General features: G+C 39.2%; 1 protein-coding gene across 1 annotated transcript in view; it reads right to left on the bottom strand.

Moving 5' to 3' along the window:
• LOC125236938 (mitogen-activated protein kinase kinase kinase kinase 5) overlaps positions 1-25098 on the bottom strand; it is a 104982-nt gene that overhangs the window by 41483 nt on the left and 38401 nt on the right. The window contains exon 2 of the mRNA XM_048143857.1: positions 7066-7269. Within this exon, the coding sequence (XP_047999814.1) occupies positions 7066-7269 (204 nt within the window). The remainder of the gene's footprint in view (positions 1-7065; positions 7270-25098) is intronic.

The raw sequence follows: 25098 nt of genomic DNA, 5'->3' as shown, positions 1-25098 counted from the left end.
CTTTCTTCTCTAACACTGTAGTAGTAGCACATTTGATAGACTTTCTCGTTTCTTGATCTGTATCTTCTACTTCACGAGATTCTCTTTTCCATTCTCTTTGTTGTAAGAATGTTGGACCTTGAAACCATAAGGTATGTTCTTTCAATTTCTCAGGTGTGACTCCTCTCGACGCTGGATCTGCAGGATTTTCTTTAGTATTCACGTATGACCATGTAGTATTTATGTTATTGTTGATTTCAATGACTCGGTTCTTCACAAATGTTGTCCATTTCAGCGGGTCTCCGAGAATCCAAGCTAAAGTTACTTTTGAATCTGAATATGCGTATGTATTTTTGTTTTGGATCTTCATAGCTGTAGCAACATGTTTCAGCAGTTGACTCAGTAGTAGCGCTGCACTCAATTCTAGACGGGGCAAAGTAAGTTGTTTTTTCATCGGTGAGATTTTTGTCTTTGCCATGATAAGTGACACTTTGACTTCTCCATCTGGTTGTATTACTCTGCTGTAGACTACTGCTGCATAGGCTGACATTGATGCATCAGCGAAGCCATGTAGTTCTATTAACTCACTGTGGTTGGTTGTTCCAATCCATCTCTCAAGTTTAATTTGTGACAGGTGCTCTATACCATTGCAAAAGGTTTTCCACTCTGTCTTTAAGTCTTCTGGTAGTTCTGTATCCCATGATAATCCTCTTGACCAAATCTTCTGTAGAAATATCTTTCCCATGACTACAGATGGTGCTAGCCAACCCATTGGATCAAACAAGGAAGCTATGACAGTTAAGACGTTTCTCTTAGTTACTCGTTGTTCAGATAAAGTGTTAATTTTGTTAGTTACTAAGAGAGTATCTTCGTTTGAGTTCCATGTTATTCCTAAGGTTTTGATTGTCTCTTTTTTGTTGATGTCTATCTCACATTTCTTCGCTCTCTTCTCTGTTTCGACTGTATTGATGAATTTTTTGCTATTTGAAGACCATTTTTGTAGTTCAAAACCTCCTCTTCTTAGTACTTCTGTTAATTGACGTTTTGCTTCTATTGCGGTTTCTTCTGTATCTCCCCTGACAGTACATCGTCCATGTAGAAAGAGTGGTTGATAATCTCTCGAGTTTGGGCATATTCTTCTGTGTTTGCCTCATCAATTGCTATTTGTCTCAAGGTTTTGATAGCTAAAAATGGCGCACATGCTGTTCCAAATGTGACTGTTAGCATTCTGTATTCTCTTATGTCTTCATCAGGGCTAAATCTCCAAAGTATTCTCTGAAAGTCTGTGTCTTCTCTTCTTACAAGGATCTGGCGATACATTTTGATGACATCAGCCACAAAACAGACTTTGTGTGTTCTCCATCTCATAAGAATGTCTCGAAGATCTCCCAGAAGTGACGGACCAACTAGCAGTTCTGAGTTGAGGCTCACTCCGTTGCTTCCTTTGCATGAAGCGTCATAGACTATGCGATACTTGGTAGTTTCTCTATCTTCACGGATCACAGGGTGATGTGACAAATAGACTCGTTTGTCAGTCTTCTTAACAGACTCATCTCGTTCGATCAATTCCATATGTTGAAGTGTTATGTACTCTCTCATGACCTCGTTGTAGGCTTCTCTCAATTTTTTGTTTGCTTCTAATCTTCTCTCAGTGCTCATGAATCTTCTCAGTGCAATTTCTCTCGAATTCTCAGGTAAAATAGGTTTGTCGCTTTTAAAGGGAAGTGCCACAATGTATCTTCCATCAACATCTCTAGTTACAGTTTCTTGATATATTTTCTCAGCTCTAAGTTCTTGTGGGGTGAGAGTGTCGTTTTCCTCTGACTCTAATCTCTCTGTCTCCCAAAATTTTTCTACCATCTCCTCTAAAGTTATGTTCAGATGCATGGTTTTGAATTCTCTTGTGCGGTTGTTTGTCAAATGACTAGGGTGTGCAAACCGGTTAACCGGTTAACCGAAAAACCGGTTAACCGAGACTTTTTGGCCTCTGTTAAAAACCGGTTTTTATAGTCTCTAACCGGTTAATAACCGAAATTGTATTTATTTCTCAAAATTTGGAAAATTAGGCATTAAAAGGTTCAAAAATACGTAATTATTTAATGTTTTGTAATAATAAAGATTTATTAATTACTTTTTATTGACAACATTATTATCTGTAATGATTTTATTTTAAAAATTTGTCCCGAGTCTACTCAATTACACATTTTATACAATACAGTAGAGTCCGGTTAGTATATTACGACTCCGCATAGACCTAACGTCCAACCTCTTACAACGACATAAGCACAGGTATTTATTTGGTTTTCGTATGTGATAGTATGAGAGTACATCCGTTTATTACGACTCCGATTTTAACGACCAGCCGCTTTTTACGATACATTTTACACAGAATCCGTCTGTCAAGTCCGGTTGCAACGACGAGCGACAACGTTTTTAGTTTTACTAGTAACTTGAGGAAACAAGGCTACTTCCACCCGAGCACGGCCCCCTGTCTTGCCTACAACAAGTAGCAACATTACAATGTGGCCACGTAACTTTTTGGAGTATTGCATTTAAAATTTTAACAATTTGTTCCCCTCGGGTCTAATCTTATAAGCTAAATAGAACCCAATTTGTATTTTTCGATTGCGTATAAACTAGCTTTACTTACAAATGATGAGCAAGCACGCATACTAAAAAAGACTTTTCTAACTAAACAAGTCACAATAAAATAAGGTATTAATACTATGATGATAATGATACGCTGTTAATAAACCTATTGATTGAAATGTTTTAGTAATAAAGATGTAGATATTACTTTTAATTAAAAGAAATGAAATTCGTTTTGTACGACATCTGGTTAGTACGACGTAATATCAGCGGTCCCTTGAGCGTCGTTGTAACCGGAGTCTACCGTATATTTCAAACTATATTTTTTAAAAGAAAGGTAAAATGGAGATCTTGGTTTTCTTACATCAATTGCTTGTATTACTAGGGGATCTGGGAGCTGTAGACCTTCGCGACATACCTAGAAAACGCAACTGTCGAATCACATTCAAACCACACAAGCCTTTTTTAGCAATTTCCGCATTTACCAAATTTCCAAAAACTGGATAAAAATGATCTTCATCGTGCAAGTAATACCTGCTACGATATCATCAACATCAGAATTCTTAAAGATAATGGTAATTATTGCGTAGTACGGCCATTTACTAAAAATCCTCAAAACCGGTTAATAACCGGTTAACCGGTTTCGAAGGAAAAGTCTCGGTTATTAACCGGTTTTTTAAGTTAACCGGTTTTTGCATACCCTACAAATGACCTCCTGACAGTATATATCCCAAGCGTGTTTGTTGTGCTATGGGAGTACCTGGTTCTCCTTTAATCACTCCATTCATTAAGATGTCTGAGTAGATATGAACTCCAAGTAGTAAATCAATGTTGCTTGGTGTATGATAAGTTGGATCTGCCAGTGACAGGTGTTGCAGATGACTCCATTTCTGTGGATTGATCGGGACTTCTGGCATTATGTCAGTGACATCTTCAACAATGTAGGCTGTGCAGTCAGCTTTGAAGTTGTTGTCGAATCTTGAGTAAATCTCTATGTTTGTAGCGGATTTGATTGTAGTTGACATGTTACCCACTCCGGTAATTAATCCATCAACTGTTTTTCTTCGAAGTTGTAGTTTTCTAACAGTTGCTTCACTTATGAACGACTCTTGAGAACAGGGATCAATGAGTGCTCGTAGTACTTGCATACCATGGCCGGTCTTGATATTTACTAGTGCGGTAGCCATTAGTGCAGTATGACTCTGAGTGATAAGATAATTTCTCAGTTTTGGTGTTTCTGAAGTTTTAGTGGTAGACTCTTCTCTCATGGTATAGTTTGAATTGGATGCGGGTGCTTTCGACGTGGATTGTTGATTGTTCTCTCTCTCTTCAGCGGTTTGATTCTCAAAATGAAGTAAAGAATGATGTCTTCTTTGGCAATGATGACAGGATACTTTGGATTTACAGTTTTTCACATTATGTTTTGATGACAAGCAGTTGAAGCATAGTCTCTCCTTTTGGACGTGTTGAACTCTATTGTTGACATCTAAATTTGCAAATTCTTTGCATAGATAGTTCAAATGGTCTTGCTTGCAGTAGGAACACTGTACTGTAGTTGTAGCGGGGCTTGTTAGAAAGGATCTTTGTCTCACGATAGCTCTCTCTCTGTCCTTCGAATAAGTTGTCGACGGAATCATTTCTAACACTCTGAAACGTGTGTCTAAGAAGGTTGTTAACTTCTCAAGTTTCGGCAACTCTTGTACAGGTAGCGTGCTTATCTCCTCTTCCCACTGTTTGCGTGTCTCTTCGTCCAATTTGTTGAGAATAATGTGAATAACAATTGTATCCCACTCGTTTATCTTCACGTCGTTGTTTTTAAGACTGTTCAGACATTCTTGAGTAGTATCGAGAAGTTCTCTAATAGATTTGGAAGTGCCGTTGTATACTCTCTTCTGATTCATAAATCTATTCAAGATTGTATTCACTATCATGCGTTTGTTGTTGTACCTCTTGTCTAAAGTTTCCCATGCGACATCGTAGTTTTTCTCGGTTATTTGTAGATGTTTCAATAATTGTTCAGCTTCACCAGTGACACTTGATTTCAAATAATGAAGTTTTTGTACCTTGCTCAAAGATGGTTTGTTGTGAACGAGTGACGTATATAGGTCTCGAAAAGATGTCCATTCTTCATAATTTCCCGAGAATTGGGGCAGTATTACTTTGGGAAGTTTTACATCTTGCGTAGATTGCTTGTTTACATCTGACGTGTTATTCTGCGGATGCGGTTGCGGGTTCTCTCTCACAGCGGTAGATTTGTTGAACAGATCAATAGTATCTGACAATTCTCCTTTTATCATAAAATACTCTTCTTCTCCAACAGAATAAATGTCGTTGACGAAATAAACATGTTCTTTTCTTTGAGCGCTCGTTGCATATTTAACAATTTGGAAATGGTTTGTCTGGAATTTCTGCCAATACTCGTTAAGTGTGTCGATTCTTGCTTGTACGTAGCCTTTCGTAATGCGTGTTTTTCCTTGCTTTTTGAAGTTTATTCCTATCTTCCGTATTAAGTCGTAAGTAGTTTCTTGTTCCGATACGTATGTATCCATTTTGTAGGTTATGTAGTAAAATCTTGCGACGAAATATCTAGAATCTTCGGTCTTGTTCTTCGAAAACACGAAATGTTCGGAAATTCACACTTTTTCTTCCAATTATTACGAATCGCGATGTATTTTCACTACTTTATGTCCATTGTTTACACTGATGCGCGGATCGTTTTTTACGAAAATATGACGAAATTTCTTCAAATTATTGTCCTCGCGGTAGTTTACACAGTTTTTTATCGTATTTATGCACTAAAACCTCGAATTATTGTTCATTTACTTGTATTACACGTATTTTTCTCACTATAGTTCGTATTTTGTTTTCTCACTTTTGTTCATTTGACTTTTGTTTTCTTCTCGAATGTTCGATGCGTGACGTCTATAATCTCTCTAAACTGTTCTTATTTCACTGCGATTGTTTGTTTTTCACCACTAATTCACTATATTTATCCCGGTTCGTATGGACCACTTTGTAAACTCATCTACTCTAAATGTGAATATAAGAACTGAGACGCCGTAATGCAATAACTCTTATTTATTGATAAGAATCTTAGTTAAAACGTATACATGTTAATTCATTGAAATATATTGCAAAAATAAAAATCTAGACTTCTGTCTTCATAATGTAAGCTTCAGTTGACAGCAATTCAAAAATGTGACAGCTATATCGATTCTCGATGGTCAATCTTCTTGCTGGCCACGACATAGCTTTTGATTCACTCTTAAGGTCTTTCAGAAGGACTCAGGGATTCAACTGAGGATCAGAAAGCGGCTTCAATCTCACAGTTCACCAGCTAACGAAGCCAGCATCTTAGGAACCATAGCACTGCCTGTCGTCAACAGAGAGATCCATAGCTTGTCTCTCCTTATGTACAAGCCGTCATACGCTACGATGTTCGGGTACCTGTCCTTCAGACCTGCTAGATAACTAAGAACCTCTTGTGGACTAACCTGCAGACTGCCCCCTCCGCAGTACTCCATAGAGATCCACAGCTTCTCTCTTCTCAGGTATGAGCCGTAGTAAGCCACAATGTTCAGGTACCTGCAGTTCTGATCTGCTGGATGGCTCAAGTTTGGACATACCCACTTGTAGACTGTATTCTGCAACCTAAATGGTCGCGCACCGTGCGGTTTCAGAGGAATTTCCTCCCGCGAACGCTCCGGCTGTGGAATGAGCTCCCTGCCGAGGTATTCCCGATGGTATGGGGTTCTTCAAGGAGTGTATATTTTTTTAATGGATCGGCAACGCGCATGTGACACCGCTTGAGTTGCAGGGGTCCATAGGTTACGGACATGGTATAAAAAAAGACACCTGTAGACGGCCTCCTCCACAGTACTCTATAGAGATCCACAGCTCTCCTCTCCTCCTATAGTATGCGACAATGTTAGGGTGCCTGCTGTCAGTGATGGCTCGAGTTTGGACAGAACCTCTTGTAGACTAACCTGCAGACTGCCTCCTCCGCAGTACTCCATAGAGATCCACAGCTCTCCTCTCCTCCCATAGTATGCGACAATGTTAGGGTGCTCCTGTCATTCATGGCTCGAGTTTCGACAGAACCTCTTGTAGACTAACCTGTAGACTGCCTCCTCCGCAGTACTCCATAGAGATCCACAGCTCTCCTCTCCTCCCATAGTATGCGACAATGTTAGGGTGCCTGCTGTCAGTGATGGCTCGAGTTTGGACAGAACCTCTTGTAGACTAACCTGCAGACTGCCTCCTCCACAGTACTCCATAGAGATCCACAGCTCTCCTCTCCTCCTATAGTATGCGACAATGTTAGGGTGCCTGCTGTCAGTGATGGCTCGAGTTTGGACAGAACCTCTTGTAGACTAACCTGCAGACTGCCTCCTCCACAGATCCCCAGCTCTCCTCTCCTCCCATAGTATGCGACAATGTTAGGGTACCTGCAGTCAGTGATGGCTCGAGTTTCGACAGGACCTCTTGTAGACTAACCTGCAGACTGCCTCCTCCACAGTACTCCATAGAGATCCATAACTTGTCTCTCCTAAGATAGGAGCCGTAGTAAGCCACGATGTTCGGGTGCCTGCAGTCCTTCATCATCAGGATCTCCTGCTGGATGATGGCGAAGTCATCACCCGGCTCCAGCTTGATCACCTTGATGGCGGCAAGCTCCCCGTTCCCGTTGAGACGTTTCGCCTGGAACCAAGAAATAAAAAGTTTAAAAACCTTGTTGTATTGAAATTCTTCATTTATAAACCCCCGACACAAAAACGACGGGGTGTTATAAGTGTCACGTGTCTGTCTGTTTGTCTGTCTGTCTGCCTGTGTGTGTGTCTGTCAGTTCTGTGGCATCGTAGCTCCCGAACGGATGAACCAATTTAGATTTAGTTTTTTTGTCTGAAGTCGGGAGTGTTCTTAGACATGTTTCATGAAAGTCGGTCTACAATGTCGCGGTCGGGGTTTTTTCAAATTTTTAATTTTGTGGTTAGGTCATTTAGATTAATGTTGTAAAAAAATTGCGTTCTCCAGATTCACAACAAAATACTATTACGCTGTCCCTGATACACGATGTCAGATAACACTATAACAGGCAATGTGGCAGCCATATCCATAGTCCATAGTAATATTATAAATGGGAAAGTGTGTGTGTCTGTTTGTTTGTCCGTCTTTCACGGCAAAACGGAGTGACAAATCGACGTGATTTTTTAGGAGGAGATAGTTGAAGAGATGGAGAGTGACATAGGCTACTCTTTGTCTCTTTCTAAAGCGAGCTAATCCGCGGGCAAAAGCTAGTAATCATATGTGTCGCTTAACTTCAAAACTGGGTAAATCCATTCTGCTATAAGGTTGATTATCTTTCAGATCATATTATATTTTTTATATATTCAACCTTAAAGCAGATTGGATTTACCCAGGTTTGAAATTAAGCGACACATATAATGCTAAAAGGATGGAAGTTGGAACATCGAACAAATGCTGCGGTAGGGTCAGTCGGCTTGGAATCTCTTTGAGAATCTCGGAAAAGATAAATATCACCGAATAACACCGACCAATCTTATGCGTTGTATTAGGCAGATCGTAAAATTAAAAATTCTTAGACATATGTAATTAGTGAAATGTAAAATATCTTTCTCGCCAACTCTAAGGAGCCCCGCGCAGCGGGACTTCCCTACCTAATTCAGGAAGGTTTTTCCATCGGGCATCTAAAGCAACCTAACGAACCTAACCTATTAATTTATCGTCATAATAGGAACTTTACTAACCGCCGGATTTAATGATCCGCCGCTCCGCCGACATACAGTTGTTTGTGAACTCGAAGTACTAAATATTTCACGCTGACCCAAGTAGCGTATTCGCAACAAAATATTTATACGTAGCAGAAGCAAAACAAAAGAAAGCATTTAGAATTCAAAGCAAACATTGTTGGAGGCCGATCACAGACTGCCTAAGATAGACTTTGCATTATGTTATGAAGGGAAGTATTACTATCACATCTATTGCAGCTTGCATTCAAACACCCATTAACATACAATTAAAAAAAAAGGAGAGAGAGCGGGAGCGGGGGTTTGCTGCGATCCTCGTTCTGGGTCGTATCTGGTGTCCAACAGGTCTCCATTGCAGTTCAGCGGGGAAATGCGGCGGGAATAATGGGGACTTTTGAGCCAGGTACGATCCATGGAGGGTTATTTTAGATTTAGTTGTATGTTGTGTTCTTTTTTTTATATTTTTATAACCTACTTGACATAGATACTATATTTGACGAAGCCTGTGCTGTAGATTTATTTTGTACTTTTTTTTGCCTATTTATTGAATAAAAATATATTTTATTTAAAAAAAACATTGCAACATAATTTACAAAATTATAAAAAATACAACAAAAAAGATTAGAAATTAAAAAGTGGCAACATCGTCGTGTCAACTTTTTTCTCACACCTATTGGTAAGAAAGGGATTACTAAAGTTTAAGTTTTGCTTAATGACATAAATTTCATCAACAAGCCGGTTAATAAAAGTTTACAGGATGACACAAATTTTCTCGAGGATGGGGAGCAAAACTTCTTGAATTCAATTTGCACTAAAATGGCCAGCATAAAGCCTGAACAGAAATATATGACTATTGTCAGGAGGGCGCTGTTATCCTAATGTAGGTAATTATGGGTTGACAGTTCAGTATAGTATGAAGAAAATAGTTCCAATGAAATTCCGCAACATGGCGCGTAGTCATATATTTCTGGCCAGGCTTTAGATCACAATTCTCTCCTGAAGTTTTGTACCTATACTCTGTCAAACAAGTCTGTCAGTAAATAAGAACAAAGAAAACTATATGCATCCTTTTCTTTAAGGTGCTAGAGAAAAGGATACCTATAGTTTTCTTTGTTCTTATTTACTGACAGACTTGTTTGACAGAGTTTAACAGTGGCGGCTGGTGAAAATTTCTGCTAGGCAACACTGAGCTGAGCACAAAAGAAACCTACCTTAACATTAGGTACTTTACTAGTAATCAATTTTAGGCAAGCCGGTGGGAATCGGCTTGTATGAACCAGCCGCTGCTGGTACCTAAACAAGTTCGATAATGAGTAGTGTACTCTTAGTATACTCATCGATGGATTTCATTTGTCGATTCTGTTTTAGAAAAGGTTTACCCTATGGCTTGAGTTTGACAATATCGACCTTCAACAAAGGACACTTACAAATTACGAGTATACTCCGTCTAGTGGCAAGATCTGAGACCGACACATTGTTCCGAGTTCGAATAGGAAGTAATTTGGTATAATAGCGATACGATAGGAACCTGTAATAACTAGTAATGTGAAACTTGCAAAACGACCTAGATTTAACGCGAAACTAATTGTTAAACCTCGATAGTCAATATTGTGTATGTGTAACTAGGGTTGCAAATAGAAAAAAAATGTTTTTTTTTTCAGAATTATGAAAAAAACATGAAAAAAAACCGCACCATGGTTTTTTTCTAAATATGGGTTTTTTCAGATGAACAAATAATTCGACAATAAAGGTTTTTCGTTAGTTGTAACGTGTTTCAATAACAAAAACGTACATTTTAATTCGATTAACATTCAGTATACAAACGTTTATTGGGGAATCTCCGATGCGGCGTGCAGAGTAGAGAGGCGGTGGTGTTGCCAACAGTAAATAGTGATAACTACCACCTACATATTTCGTAAATGTTACTTTTACAAGACCAAAATTTAAAGTTATTTGATTAAATTCGTTTAATAGTTAACATTAAGTCAAAAATACCGTATAAAAGTATTAACTGCTTTGCAAATTTTGAGATTTCGTACATTAGAAAAAAAAATTACTCCAGAAAAAAAATACTGTTTTTTTCACGGTTTTTTTTTCAAGCCAGAAAAAACCTTTTTTTGCAACCCTATGTGTAACTAAACTAATCTTTAAAGTATGTAGGTTTTTAGACTACATCAGGACTATCAGGAGGCCTGTCACATGATGGCCGCGAGAGTATCTGCGAGATAGATCATACGTCTTCTTCTAACTGTATTAATGACATAAGGACGGGTAGTCTATCACGTTGGGTAGGCGACATTCGAAAAACTACGGGGCACTTCTGGGGGCCGATTTTTGAGTCTCATTGTCACTAAAATACCGGTTGAAAACGGTGAATTGCCTATTATTTTCAGTGACAATTTTCTGAATTCGAACGCAGTGAGACTCAAAAATCGGCCCCCTGGATGAGATTAGCCCAGGACCAGGATAAGTTGCGTACACGAAGGGAGGCCTATGCTCAGATTACAAACTGCTCAGATTACAGATTACAAATGTTTAATCTCCTCGAACTTTTATTTGTTGTCTGATATTTATAGGTACTTATTATCTGTTAAATGTCAACCCAATTTCACTGACCGAATGCAATACCACATTCTTTTAGGTATTAAAAAGCACAAAAATGTCGGACAATTTGCTCGTGTTCTGAGTAAAGAATTTCAGCACCCCCTTGCCTTCCGTGGGTATCGTAGAAGTCGACTTTGGGATAAAGAGGCAACCTGTACCTACTGCTTTCCCCATAAAGAGGCTTGATAGAGAAACTTGAGCAATTTCATGTGCTCTGCCAACCCTATTTGTGAACACCCCCTGAGTTTACTGGTAAAAAAAACAATTGTACATTATTTCATTAAAGAGTATAATATTCTCGGGTAATGTCGGACAAGTTGAGAGGTCCCCGACCCGATACTAAATTAGGCGCTATAAGTAGCACTAAAATTTTAACAGTTTCATGTGCTCTCCCTACCCCTCTTGGGCATACGAGCGTGGGTTTAATGTATTTAAAAACACTATTTTACACTGGTCAATTAAAAAGCCCTTATTAAAAATAAAAAAACACTTTTAGAAATAAGTACACAGCAAAAAAATGTGTACCTATATGTTTCTAATGGGCCGGCATCGCGCATGTGACTCCCCTCGAGTCACAGGCGTCCATAAGTTACGGTGACCGCTTTCCATCAGGCGGACCGTATGCCTATTTGCCACCTACGTGGTATATACAAAAATATTTAGTAATGTGACAGATAGACAGACGGACAGAATGGCACCATAAGGGTTCCTTTCCTTTTTTCTGTGTTTCCACATGAGTACAATCCAGGTCTCTTCAAAGCAAGAGTAAATAGGTACCTATCTCATAGGTAAGCGTGCTCCACCGTAGACCGCATCATCACTTACCATCAGGTGTGATCGTGGTCAAACGTCTACCTATTCATACTAATAATACACACAATAATCACATAATAATCTTTTCAATTTAAGATTAGCAGTTAAGTATGTACCTAATAAATGCATGTACGTTTTTTAGAAATAAACAGTTTTTTTTTAAACCCTATCTATAGAGCACAATATTCTCGGGCAATGTCGGACAAGTTGAGAGGTCCCCGACCTGATACTAATTAGGCGCGCGCCCAACTCGCCTCACTCGCCTAACTGTAAACTTTGTTGACCACAGGTGAACCTTATTGTGTGTACAAAATAGTTCACTATATGTCAGCTGGTGATTTCTATGATGTGGAGCGAGCCACTGAACATAGATATACTTTTATGAGTTCGTCATAAGGAGTGATCGGAACTATGGGAGCAAAACTTTACCAAAACCTTAGAGCTGACATAAATTTAAAATAAAAACAAGATTATTTTTTTCAGATCAGTGTTCAATTTGATTCTATACCTGAATCCAAGATTTGAGCAAATTACTTTTTTTTTGCCACTTTTATGAAGTGTGATATTTTTGAAAAGAAATATGCTATTTCTACTCAGAATTACTAGCCTTTTCAATCCTAGTAGTAAATTGTCCCATACGATTTTTTCTTATTTTGTTATCATTTTTCGTACATGTTGTATGGGGTAACAAAAGAGGAAAGTAACAAAAATGTATGGAAATTCTGGGACACTTTTTGTCTCCCAGTGAGATTGAAAGTACTCGTGATTCTGAGTACAATTGACTTAAAATTTCCTAAAACAATAAAAAAAAAATTATTGGCAAAAAAAAAGAAATGCTCATTTATAATACATTACTACAAAGATATTAATATTTCCATGGTTGGTAAGTACTCTAAAATGTCCACTTAGCAAGTTTTGTTAAAGTTTTGCTCCCATAGGCCCGATCACTGGTCATAAGGCTTACAATATGTCAGATTGATATTTTTACACGTATAACCAGATAGGTGGAACTTATGTGTTTGTGATTGCGAGCTACTGACTATCTATAAGTGGCGGAGCGTCGATACAACTCGATTCCCAACGGGTTCCCTATAATGGCTATAATTCTCTAGTATCTGTAAAAGTCCATACAAAACAGATTCTAAAAACCCCTCCGGCTTTACCAACGAAAATTTTCACGCCCCGTCACTGCTATCTATTAAGCTTTGATAGTGTGTAATAAGGCTCACTTTACGTCAGATTGTGATTTTGACGCAGTTATAGTTATGATGACACGTGCGTTGCTTTGGGCAAAGAAGTTTCAACATTTTTAATCCCATACAAGCTTTTCATCCTGTAGGAGGAATAGGATCGAATGGCATAGAGAAAATTAGTCAAAAAATTAAAAATTTTGAAACAACGTCAGAAAACTTGGCCAAGCTGCTTGGATGCTTTGACGACCGGTCTGGCGCAGTCGGTAGTGACCCTACCTGCTACGCCGCGGTCCCGGGTTCGAATCCCGTTAAGGGCATTGATTTGTGTGATGAGCACAGATATTTGTTCCTGTCATGGATGTTTTCTATGTATATAAGTATTTATATATTATATATATCGTTGTCTGAGTACCCACAACACAAGCCTTCTGGAGCTTACCGTGGACCTCGGTCAATCTGTGTAAGAATGTCCTATAATATTTATTTATTTTTTTATTTATAAGGAACCCTTCGGCGTGGAAAGTCATATGAAAAGTTATCGTAATTTAATAATAGATGGCGCTGCATTCGAAAACCTTGACTGATAACTCTATACCATACTATTCAATATACTCTATGGGTTTACATAGACGGTGGAGGCGCATGACGCCCCTATTGTTTTCTACTCATTTTATCCCCCGACGCAAAAACGACGGGGTGTTATACGTTTGACGTGTCTGTCGGTCTGTCTGTCTGTGTGTGCGTCTGTCTGTGGCTTCGTAGCTCCCGATTTCCCGAACGGATGAACCGATTTGGATTTAGTTTGTTTTGTCTGAAACCTGAGTAAGTCGGGAGTGTTCCTAAGAACACCATGTTTCATGAAAATCGGTCTACTATGTCGCGGTCGGGAGTTTTTATTTTTATTTTAATTAGATGGTTGTATCTGGCAGCAGCCCTCACTGACCCACTATCAAAAATACACCCATTATACAGGGTTTGGAATGGATTAGTCGAAAGTGTAACCCGACTACGGTAGGTCACCCTCTATGCCTATATAACCTAATGTGCTACATCCTAGTATTCCTAGTGTCCATTTTTAAACAAGGGCTGACCCACTTGCCCAGAGCGGCCATGATTAGATTGTTTGAGCCGGCGGCCCTTCCGCACGCTTCCCCTCCATTATTACAATTGATAAGTGTGGCAACATGGAAAGTGAAAGATTAGCTTTAATTTAATACATAAACTAAAGCCTGTATTCCCAAAAGGGGTAGACAGAGGACATGCAACTGCTCAAGTGTATGACTCTTAGCAATTACTACTTTTGACAGACAACGAAATTGTAATATTGCAGTGACAGGTTTTTTTTTTTTTTATACTACGTCGATGGCAAACAAGCAAGGTTGCTAGCCTTTCGCCTACGCCACAATTTATTACGAGTAAACCTCCACCACACGGTATACAGTCGACTACAAAGAGATGTATCTACTTTTTCACCTTATTACATTGTACATTGTATTCCAAAAACTTTCCGACCGACCAGGCACAGCCTTAAAATATCGTAAAACCTCTCCACTAAACCCCAGGGATGTCCATGTTCCATGAGCGACGGTAGTCGCTTACCATCAGGAAAAATCTCTCGTTTGCCGCCTATTAGTCCTATATCATAATTACCATAAAACAGCTCCCTTAGCCGCTACTGTTGACTGCACTAATCCATTTAATCATTCAGCGAACTGAATGAAGCTCACTCGGTCATTCGTAGCCTCAAATTAGAATAATTTTGCATTTTGCAAAAAATAGTACATTACATCAGAGGCCGGGAAAATGAGGATTTCTGGCCAAGTGGGTATATATAGGGATACGAGGCCGGGAATCCGTTTTCACGCCGAGGCATGTATAGTGCTTTTCTCAAACATACAATGAAATAAAAAAAAATGCTCTAAAGGACAATATTTTATAAAAAGAAGTTACTTTGCAGGCCTAGGCCTAAAAAATTATATGAAATCCCTTTACAGTCCTCTCGAGTTGTTGCGCCCAAAAAGCGATACTTCCCAGCCCATTTTAAGGAACGTAAAGACAATATTTCATTGCATGTTTGAGAAAACAATTTTTAAACAAATGACATCTGAACATGAAGAGTCTTCTTCTTCTTCGTCTTAAATATATAAAAGAAGAAACTGACTGACTGACATATCAACGCACAGCCGAAACCGCTGGTCCTAGAGATTCAAAATTTGGCACGTAAACCCTTAAATAGTGTAGAGAAGCACTAAAATTCACCTCCTAAGGGGGTGAAATGGGTGTCCAAAGTTCAACGTTTGAATAAGATTATTTTTAGTACGCGGGCGAAGCCACGGGAAGCTAGTGTTAACATAATTGCTACAACTGGTGACTTGCTGAAGGTGTAATTATTAATTGAATACATTTAGTTCAAACTTGCAGCGCTGGTGGCCTAGCGGTAAGAGCGAGCGACTTTCAATCCGGAGGTCGCGGGTTCGAACCCCGGCTCGTACCAATGAGTTTTTCGGAACTTATGTGCGAAATGTCATTTGATATTTGCCAGTCGCTTTTCGGTGAAGAAAAACATCGTGAGGAAACCGGACTAATTCCAATAAGGCCTTACCCTTTGGGTTGGAAGGTCAGATGGCAGTCGCTTTCGTAAAACTAGTGCCTACGCCAAATCTTGGGATTAGTTGTCACAGCGGACCCCAGGCTCCCATGAGCCGCGGCAAATGCCGGGATAACGCAAGGAGGATGGATGATTAATTTGGTTCAAACTTAACCGTTTCACAATAATATTACAGGTCATTCTCCTCTGCTTTTGTACACTGAGAGAAATTTGCATTGTGAATTTAACAAGTTCGACTTGTTGCGGTTTATCCGTTTGAATCAGCCAAACGTATGTTTAAAACGATATGTGTCAGGTTGTTTTTATAAAATCGACTTGTTGATTCAAATATATTGCCGATTCAAATGACAAGTAGCTTGTTTGAACCAAAGAGCACGTAGGCGCTATTTTAACCAAAAAACTTGTTGAACGAACATGAAAACGGGTTGTATTTTCTCTCAGTGTATATCTGACCTATCGGTTGTAGACCTTCACGTGACCCATTTTCATTGGAATTGGGCCGGCTAGTCTAAAGGGCGTAGGGTCAGCTGTGGGACGTTTAATGAAGTCCCTTGGGCCGGTTGGGAACTATTTGTTCTGTGAAGGGACGATTTCTCGCCAGTCTGAATAGACATTGCTGTACTATAACAGGGTACGTAGCCGAATGGCACAAACGCTCACGAAACGCTCACAAAACGAAACGCTCGCAGATATCTATCTCTATCGCTCTTGCGTATTGGCGCGACAGAGCCAGACTACCTTTCGCGGCGTTTCGTTTTCGTTTCGCGTCGCAGGAATGCCATTCGGCTACGGCACCAGGTGATTGTCATCTGATGTTTATCTATGTATTTTGATTCTACTAGCGACCTGCTCCTACTTCGCATGGGTATTATACCTTCCTCTTGAATCGGTCTATCAATTAAAAACTGCTTAAAAATTCTTTGCGTAGTTTTAACAATCTAAGCATACATAGGGACTGACAGATAGACAGCGGGAAGCGACTTTGTTTTATACTCTGTATTGATAATTTGTGCTGTGAAGTAGTGCGGGAAAAAACACCATACACCCTGTTTTTATTGAATTCCGTTAACTTTAAGGGGAGATTCTTTAGTTCAAATACATCAATTTCTCTAAGAAACTAGCCTCTTAACTCTTATGGTTATCGGATTATTAAAAAAATAATTTAATTATTGATCACGTGTGTGGCATCCCTTACCACTTCCTAATGTTATTTGTTTTAACATGTGCCGTCAAACACTTGACAATGACTTAAATGTTATGATTAAGGTCCTCTCACACTAATTAATTCATTTATTATGATGGAAATGAAAAAAAAAATCGAATTTTAACAAAAACTGATATACAGTCACCGGCATAAATAAGAGATAATTTCTGTACCTTGTCACATTAAAATCTTGTTCGAAATGTCATACGAAGTTGTCAAATAATTAAAAGCGACAAGGTGCAGAAATCGTCATTTATTTTTGCCGGTGACTGCACAAGGTGGTTTCTGATGATGAACGTAACTGCGTGTCAGAGTTAACGGAAAACAAAAAAAACCGGCCAAGTGCGAGTTGGACTCGCCCACCGAGGGTTCCGTACAAACCACAGAATTAGATTTAGATAGAAGAAACGAGTTCATTTATTTGTATGGCGGCCGAGCGTGTCAGATTTTGTACTGAAGTTGTTACTTGCCTGTGATTTTAAATATGTCTCAGGCCCTTGAGTGTTGATAAGTTTTATGTTGTTGCAATTAAATATCATGTAACGAGGCATTTTTAATGTTTTTGTTGACTTCAACTTACAAAAATTGACGCCCGAAAGCTGCAAGCTGCGATTAAAGACGGACAACTCAGTGGATTTCACTGAGTTCATTTGACACGCTAAGTAGATACGTTTGCTTGATCTATGGTTTATATGACATCTGTGGTACAAACTTTCAATGGTTAAAATAATCATACTACTTATACTCATATTCATTTATTCATATTTGTAACGCCATTTTACACGTCAAGATTTGATTAAAAAAAATAATATTTATACAGCAATAATACTTAGAGAATAAATAGACAGAAGATTGAAATTACAAAAAGTTAGGCAATATTCACATAAAAAATGCACAAAAATATTTTTCTAATAGGTAATAAAAAAATTGTCATTAGTGTAAAACGGGTGCTCGACCAGCCAATTTTTTAAGCGATAGGTACTTAAAGTTCGACACACTAGGCGCTTCAACCACATATTGCGGCAATTTATTATAGACGGCAGGATCCATCACATGTGTTAATTTGACCGTAAATTGGATTTCGCCAATTTACGGTCGATACCTACTAACTTTCCGGCATTTCGAATGTTGTACTTGGAACACATGTTATTAGTTTTGTCACCGAATATATTATGTATAATAGTACAAGTACGGAAGGCTCCTTTGATGTTCACAAAATGACGCCATTCTAAATTCTTACCTACATTAACAAACGGACCGCACGCGAGCAGCCAACATTGAATTTTTCCCCTCACTAGCTCGGAAACACGTGTTTTGTCCTTCAATACCAGCGGGTAAAAACGCATTTTACCCACTAGTGAGTGGGTAAAGTAATTCGACCTTGAATAAATTCAAATGAACTGCTTTAAAATTGATAAAAGTAGGTGAATCTAGTAATAAAGATCATTTACCACCTGTGGAACTACTGGAAGCAGTGATAAACGCATTTCTTGCGTTGTAGTTTCCTCGCTACAGTGAGGGGAAAAGTTTTGTGTTACACTCGGGTGCAAATGTATTTTACTTCTCGTGTGTTAAAAAACTCGCAAGTTCAGGATTCTATAAATAACTCGCAAGTTCATGATTCTTCAAATAACTATTATACAAATAACTATTATTGCGCCGCGCGAAGGTCGTCGCCAATGAATGGGCCGCGAACTCGCGGCCGCTGACATGTACTTGTAGCGCGGCGATAGAATCGCGGAGTGAGCCGCCCCTGGTTTTGTATGCTGCCAAGTTCTCTCTTACATAAATGGCTACCTGCATGATAACTATTGCAGGCAGTGTAATGAGTGTAAAGCTAGGAACATACTACGCGGACGTCCGTCGTAAATCGACCGCGACCGCGACCGAACAGTGTGCCCGGAACAAAACATCCAGCGAGCCAGATTTCGAACGGACGTCCATGCGCTCAAGGCCACGTCCACGTCCGTCGACCGATAGTTTGCACGGTTAAGTGTATATTCATTGTCCAGATCCCCGTCCGCGGTCGATTTACGACGGACGTCCGCGTAGTGTGTTCCTAGCTTAAGGATTCTTATTTTTTAAAGAGTTCTTTGGCCGGAGTGTCTACTGTCTACAGGTACCTGAGCAACGATCCTGACAGCTCGTTTCTGAAAGCGAAAGACCCTCTCCCATTCAGGACAACATCCCCAGACCAGACCTCCGCAACGTACTGTATTAATGAATGGACAGTGGCGAAATAGCATGTCCGGGCTACTTCTGGAGTCACAGACTTTGCAACTCGACCTAAGGCAAAGCACGCACTGCCCCGACTACCACACGGTTTATCTACTTGCTGGTCCCAGTTTAAGCCCTGATCAATCTTTAAACCTAGGAAAGTAGTCGTGGATGCCTGTTCAAGTATTTTCCCATTAATTATGAACTATCAACGGCGTGGTCATGCGACCCGAAAGATTAAAATGCACAAAGTGTAATTAAAATGTTGGCAGCCTGTATCGCAACTGGAGGACCTACGGAAGTAATTAGGACAATAGATCCTTCCTCCTTCCTTCCTTCCTCCTCCTTCCTTCGGTCCTTTGAGTCGTCGGCACCCAGGCCCCTTCTAAGTACAGGTTTGTACAAGTTTCTAATGAGTCGACTCGGCAACGCACATGTGCCACTCCTTGAGTGGCAGGCGTCCATATGTAACAGTGACCGCTTTCCATCAGGCGGACCGTATGCATGTTTGCCACCTACGTGGTACAAAAAAAAATCTCGACGAATTCACCTTAAACATTAAAAACTAAATCAAAATCGATTGATTCGTTCGGGAGCTATGATGCCAGACAGACATGTCAAGCGTCAAACCTATTATTATTATAACACTCCGTCGTTTTTGCGTTGTTGGTTAAAAACAAGAAACCTCCTTCAAAACTATAATAAAACACAACTTTCTATGAAAATCGGTAAAGTGCGAGTCGGATTTCGACATTTCCATACAAAAAGGTCATGAGCGCCTGACGACATGTGATAGCAACGTACACTAGATTTGTACTTTAATGATTTTGCGTATATTTTGGAAACTAAATTATTATAGAGATAGAGCAAATAGACTTCAGATTTTGGTTGTCGGTGGCACAATTTTTTTGTTTTCGTATATATACACCATTTTTTGGACCTATTAGGGCAATATTATGGTCAGTGCAGTTCTAAACAGTCTTAAGCGCCTCTTTTTTAGTAGGAACTTAAGTCATTTTGGCAAATGATTAAAATTTTTAACAATTTCTAAACAGAAATGAATTTCTTTCTACCTGTCCATGGCGCTCATAAAATTTCAAAACATTTAGTAAGTACTTGCAGCGGCAGTGAGTGAAAATCTCAATTTGAGTTTTTTTCTCTTAAGTCCGACTTACGCTTGACTGTAGATTTCTAATAGGTTTTCCTGTAATCTACAGGTAGAGGGCTATCTCGTGTATTTTTTTGAAAATTTTACGCTAAGTAGTTTCGGAGATAAGGGGGGAATGGTAATTTTTCTTAAATAACTTCTAAATTACCAAAATAAAAACTATAAAAAAAATATATTTGAAATGCTTATAAAATGCTCTTTCATTTGATATGTATCACAATATAGTTCTAATAACTATGATTTTTAATTTTCAATTTTACCCCCCAAAAGTGCCCCTTATGATTAAATTTCGTTTAATTTCATTTGATTATATTGCATGTCCGTCTTTGGGCCACAGGTTTACATACGTGTGCCAAATTTCAAGTAAATCGGTCCAGTAGTTTCGGAGAAATCGGCTGTGACAGAGGGACAGACAGACACGCGAGTGATCCTATAAGGGTTCCGTTTTTCCTCTTTGAGGTACGGAACCCTAAAAAACACGGTGTATACGTTCTGAAAGAAGAGGGTTTCAAGTTGTGTGGGAAATATGTTCTTATGCCTATTTCTATAATGTAAGGCCATCAGATCAAACTAGCTAACTGGCACAAACACCACAAAAGACCGCTCGATACAGACACCCATACAAAAGCTTGGAAACAATGCCCTGTCTACAGTCAAGGTATTAAATATAGATGCGGGCAGAGTGACAGAATTATGTACACGCATACATATTTATGGCACTTTGTCTGCATATGATGATGATGATGATGATGATCTGTAGTTAATACTTACAGTTAATAGTTACAGTTAATACACTCTAGAACCCTGTCTTATTGACACCGTGTATTATTGGCCATAGAAGTCACTTTTGACGTTGACTGTGAAAAGGTTCTACAGTGGCCTAGGATTCAAATTGGTTGACTGTACCTAGCCGACGTCACAATCGCTTGCGCTTTGTAGCTAGCTCTCCTGCACAGGGCACGTAGCCAAATGCACAAACGCTCAATATAATTTAGTTTAGTTTATTTATTTCATAATGATAAATTACAGTATAAATTAATCTACGTTAACCTATATGAATTTACATTATGATCGTCAATAATGATAATTATAATTAGGCATGCAAACATACCGGGTGCCCGGTAATTAATGGACAACCTTTTAACCACCAAGAGGGCACCTTATACTGGTCCAGAAAATCGACATTAAGGTTTAGTGAACGTCGCCTGGTTTTCGAGATTTTCACACTTTTTAAAATTTTAGGTAGTATTAAAATGGCACCCTGTATAAGACATATAATATCGTTATCACAGTTAGTTATCTATCGCTCTTTAATATTGCCGCGACAGAGCCAGACTGCGTTTCGATCGGCGTCTATCGTCAACGATTGCCATTTCGACTAGGCCGGCAGAACCAGACTCAGTCTGGTCCAGACTCAGTCTGATCCAGACTCCACGATCGCGTAGCATCAACGATTGTCGCTTCGGCTAGGCCTTGTGATTCAACACCTATATAAACCTTATTTCGTTAGGATACGGTAGGGAATGTCAGTAATGGGTAGGTTCTAGGGCTGCCAGATCGCATTACCTCAATATCGGGACAAAATATATTAATTTTTCCGAGATTTCGGGACTTCTGTCGATAAATGTAAAATTAAATCAATGATTTTTCAACGTGATACTTTAAATGTTTCCGTGATTAAAAATATAATATTTTCTTAATGATCAACAAAATGTGTTACTGTTATTGTATTTAACATTTTTTTGCCCTATCCGCAAGGGTAAATTTGGGTTACCATGAGTACATTTGTATTTAACATTTTTTTGCCCTATCGGCAAGGTTTCGCTTGTTTTTGTCCGGAAATTTTTCAATTTGTCGTGAGTCGGGAGGACATACAAAAATCGGGAAAATTCCGACCATCTGGCAACCCTCATCAAGCCAGGCTTCGTCTAGACTTTTAGTCGGATTGTTGACACTTCGCCTGAAGTTGAGTAAATACTGTCTGGGGTGTTCTAATCGATCGTTTGGCTTAGGCAGGTTTATTTCACTGTTGTGGGACTGAAATCTGACTTTTAAGTTATGGAAAATTGTTGCATGTATGTATGTAACATGGAAAAGAAAACATGTATCGGTGTAATTTGGCTACAAAAATATATGTGACTCTTTTTATACATTTTTTTGTTTGCCAGGCTCTATTCAGGGTCGTTGAGACATGGGCACAGTATAATAAAGAGTGCTATCGTACAGTATGGCCACTCCCACTCCCCGCTGAAAGTGCCGCAAATCCGCTCTCAGTCACCTCACAGTTAACGCCTGTCAAAAACGCGACCAGTCGACCTGTCATATCTCATAGAATAGGAACGCGCCTCTCATATATTCGATCGCCAGTGTCCGAGATGTGACATGGGTCCAGACAGATGGGTAAAAAAAATCAAGGACGTTTAAGCAATCGAGCAACGTATCTAAAACATCAAAAACTCATTGCCTTGTTCTACATAGAAGAAACTTTAAATAACCACAAAATTAAAATTTTGAAAAAACCCCCGACTGCGACATTGTGGACCGATTTTCATGAAACATGGCTAAGAACTAAGGTCCGACCGAGAACGATATATTTGTCTCGGCCGAGAACGAGACCGAAACCGAGATTCAATTTGATTCTCGGCCGAAACCGAGACCGTGACCGAGAATTTATAAAACAGTGAAAAACATGCAATTTTTGCAAAAAATGTTTTCATAATCGATATTCGCCTATTTATCAGGAAACCAAGAGCATGTCGGGCCGTGCTTAGTGGTTCCGTAACTACCTAAACCTACCGCACCCCTTACCTATCTACCGTAGCAAAATAGACTACGTCAGTGACAAACAAGTATACGGCGCCATAGCCTATAGAGAAAAAAAAAAAAAAAATCTATAAAGAACCTACCAAAATCACTAAAATCAGGATACGATAATCAACGGGTAGCTAAAAACCGGACGTGAGTGCGCAATAAATTCAAAATCTCAGTCTCGGTTTCACCGAGAATCTCGGCATATTTTGGCCGAGAACCGAGACCGAGATCTCGGTCCGATTTTTGGCCGAGAATGCCGAGACCGAGACCGAGACCGAGATCTCGGTCGGACCTTACTAAGAACACTCCCGACTAACTCGGCTTTCGAACAAAAAAAAACTAAATTTAAATCGGTTCATCCGTTCGGGAGCTACGATGCCACAGACAAACACACAGACAGACACAATATAACACCCCGTTGTTTTTGCGTCGGGAGTTAAAAAAATCAGTATTTAAATTCTTACGTGCGCGAAATTCAATGAAGGTTTCAGCGTATTTCACATTGGCTGCCTATTTAATTTCTCGCCGAAAGCCGGGGCGAGGTATTCGGGCTACGTTGAACAGCCACGCGTGCCGAGAATAATCGGGTAATTTGCTCTTGTGTAAGTTTTTTTATGAAAAAAAAAAATAGGTTTGTTGATAAGGATTAGCAATTGGTTAAGTCAATATTGGTTAGACCGGCACAGTTTATCGATCAGAACTTAATGTACGAGTGAGGCCTGAGTGCATGCGTGCGGCGTGCATGTCAAACAATTGAAGTTCATACAAGTGTCCTGAGTGGACTCTGCATCATATTATTATAGAGTGCAAGCGAGCGAGCCCGCCCCGCTAATATATAGAAATAACAAAATGGGAATGTTTCATACAAACTATCTGGGACATTTTGAGAAACCTGGTGGATCTTGCTCATCATGGATCTCTCTATTTTTAGTTATCTCCCAATTTTTATCAATATCGAAAACGCGATCCAAATGTACACTTTTTGGGAATTACTCTCTTACAGCATACTTCGCTCAGATGCCTCAGATTCAGTCCTACACACTGAGAGAAATTTGCATTGTGAATTTAACAAGTTCGACTTGTTGCGGGTTTATCCGTTTGAAACAAAAGTATTTTAGTAAACGGAATAAATCACAATGTTGATGATACAAGTCGAATTTGTTCGAACAACAAGGTCAAACTTGTTAAAAGATATTTGATTGAATCAGCCAAACATATGTTTAAAACAACAGTCATGTTGCTTTTATAAAATCGACTTGTTGATTCAAATAAAATGAAACTTGTAGAATGTACTAGTTACACTTAACAAAATCTAACTTGTTGATTGAACCAAAGAGCACGTAGGCGCTATTTTAACCAAAAAATTTGTTGAACGAACATGAAAATTGGTTGTTTTTTCTCTCAGTGTAGGAAGAGCCACCTTCTGCTCTGTGAAGTAGGACTAGGTACATACTCCACGGAAAGAAAATCGACTAAAATCTTTGAGAAGATACCAAAGAGAAGAAACTCAATTTAAATATGTTTATTGCCGTCACAACGTAACATTTGCCTATCAAATCAGCAGACTGGAAATAAACATCCATAATCAAATAACTCCAAAAAACTGCCGAACAATATCAATTCGTGTCCAATGAAATTCCGAAAAGGTTTCATTGAACAATATCCCTTTAATTGGGCAACAAATCAATCAGAATGTAAGCACATGTTTGATGAATGTGTCCCTACATTAACTGAACAAATACACTAACGAGCAAATTGGGCCAATCACCTGGTTTGGTTGTTTACCTTTCAAAGGGGTTTAGGTTTCTGGGGGACTAATGGAAAATAGACATTTGTATCTTTATCACATTTGCCATGTCATCGGCAATAACCACAAAATGAAAATTTTGAAAAATCCCCGACTGCGACATAGTAGACCGATTTTCATGAAACATGGCTAAGAACACTCCCGACTAACTCAGCTTTCAGACAAAAAAAACTAAATCTAAATCGGTTCATCCGTTCGGGAGCTACGATGCCACAGACAGACACACACACAGACAGACAGACAAACAGACAGACAGACAGACAGACAGACGGACAGACAGACAGACAGACAGACACGTCAAACTTATAACACCCCTTCGTTTTTGCGTCGGGGGTTA

Source organism: Leguminivora glycinivorella, chromosome 20, assembly GCF_023078275.1.
Source record: "Leguminivora glycinivorella isolate SPB_JAAS2020 chromosome 20, LegGlyc_1.1, whole genome shotgun sequence".
Lineage (NCBI taxonomy): Eukaryota > Metazoa > Arthropoda > Insecta > Lepidoptera > Tortricidae > Leguminivora > Leguminivora glycinivorella.
Note: the sequence above shows the minus strand (reverse complement) of the source record. Positions and strands in the feature narration are given on the sequence as shown.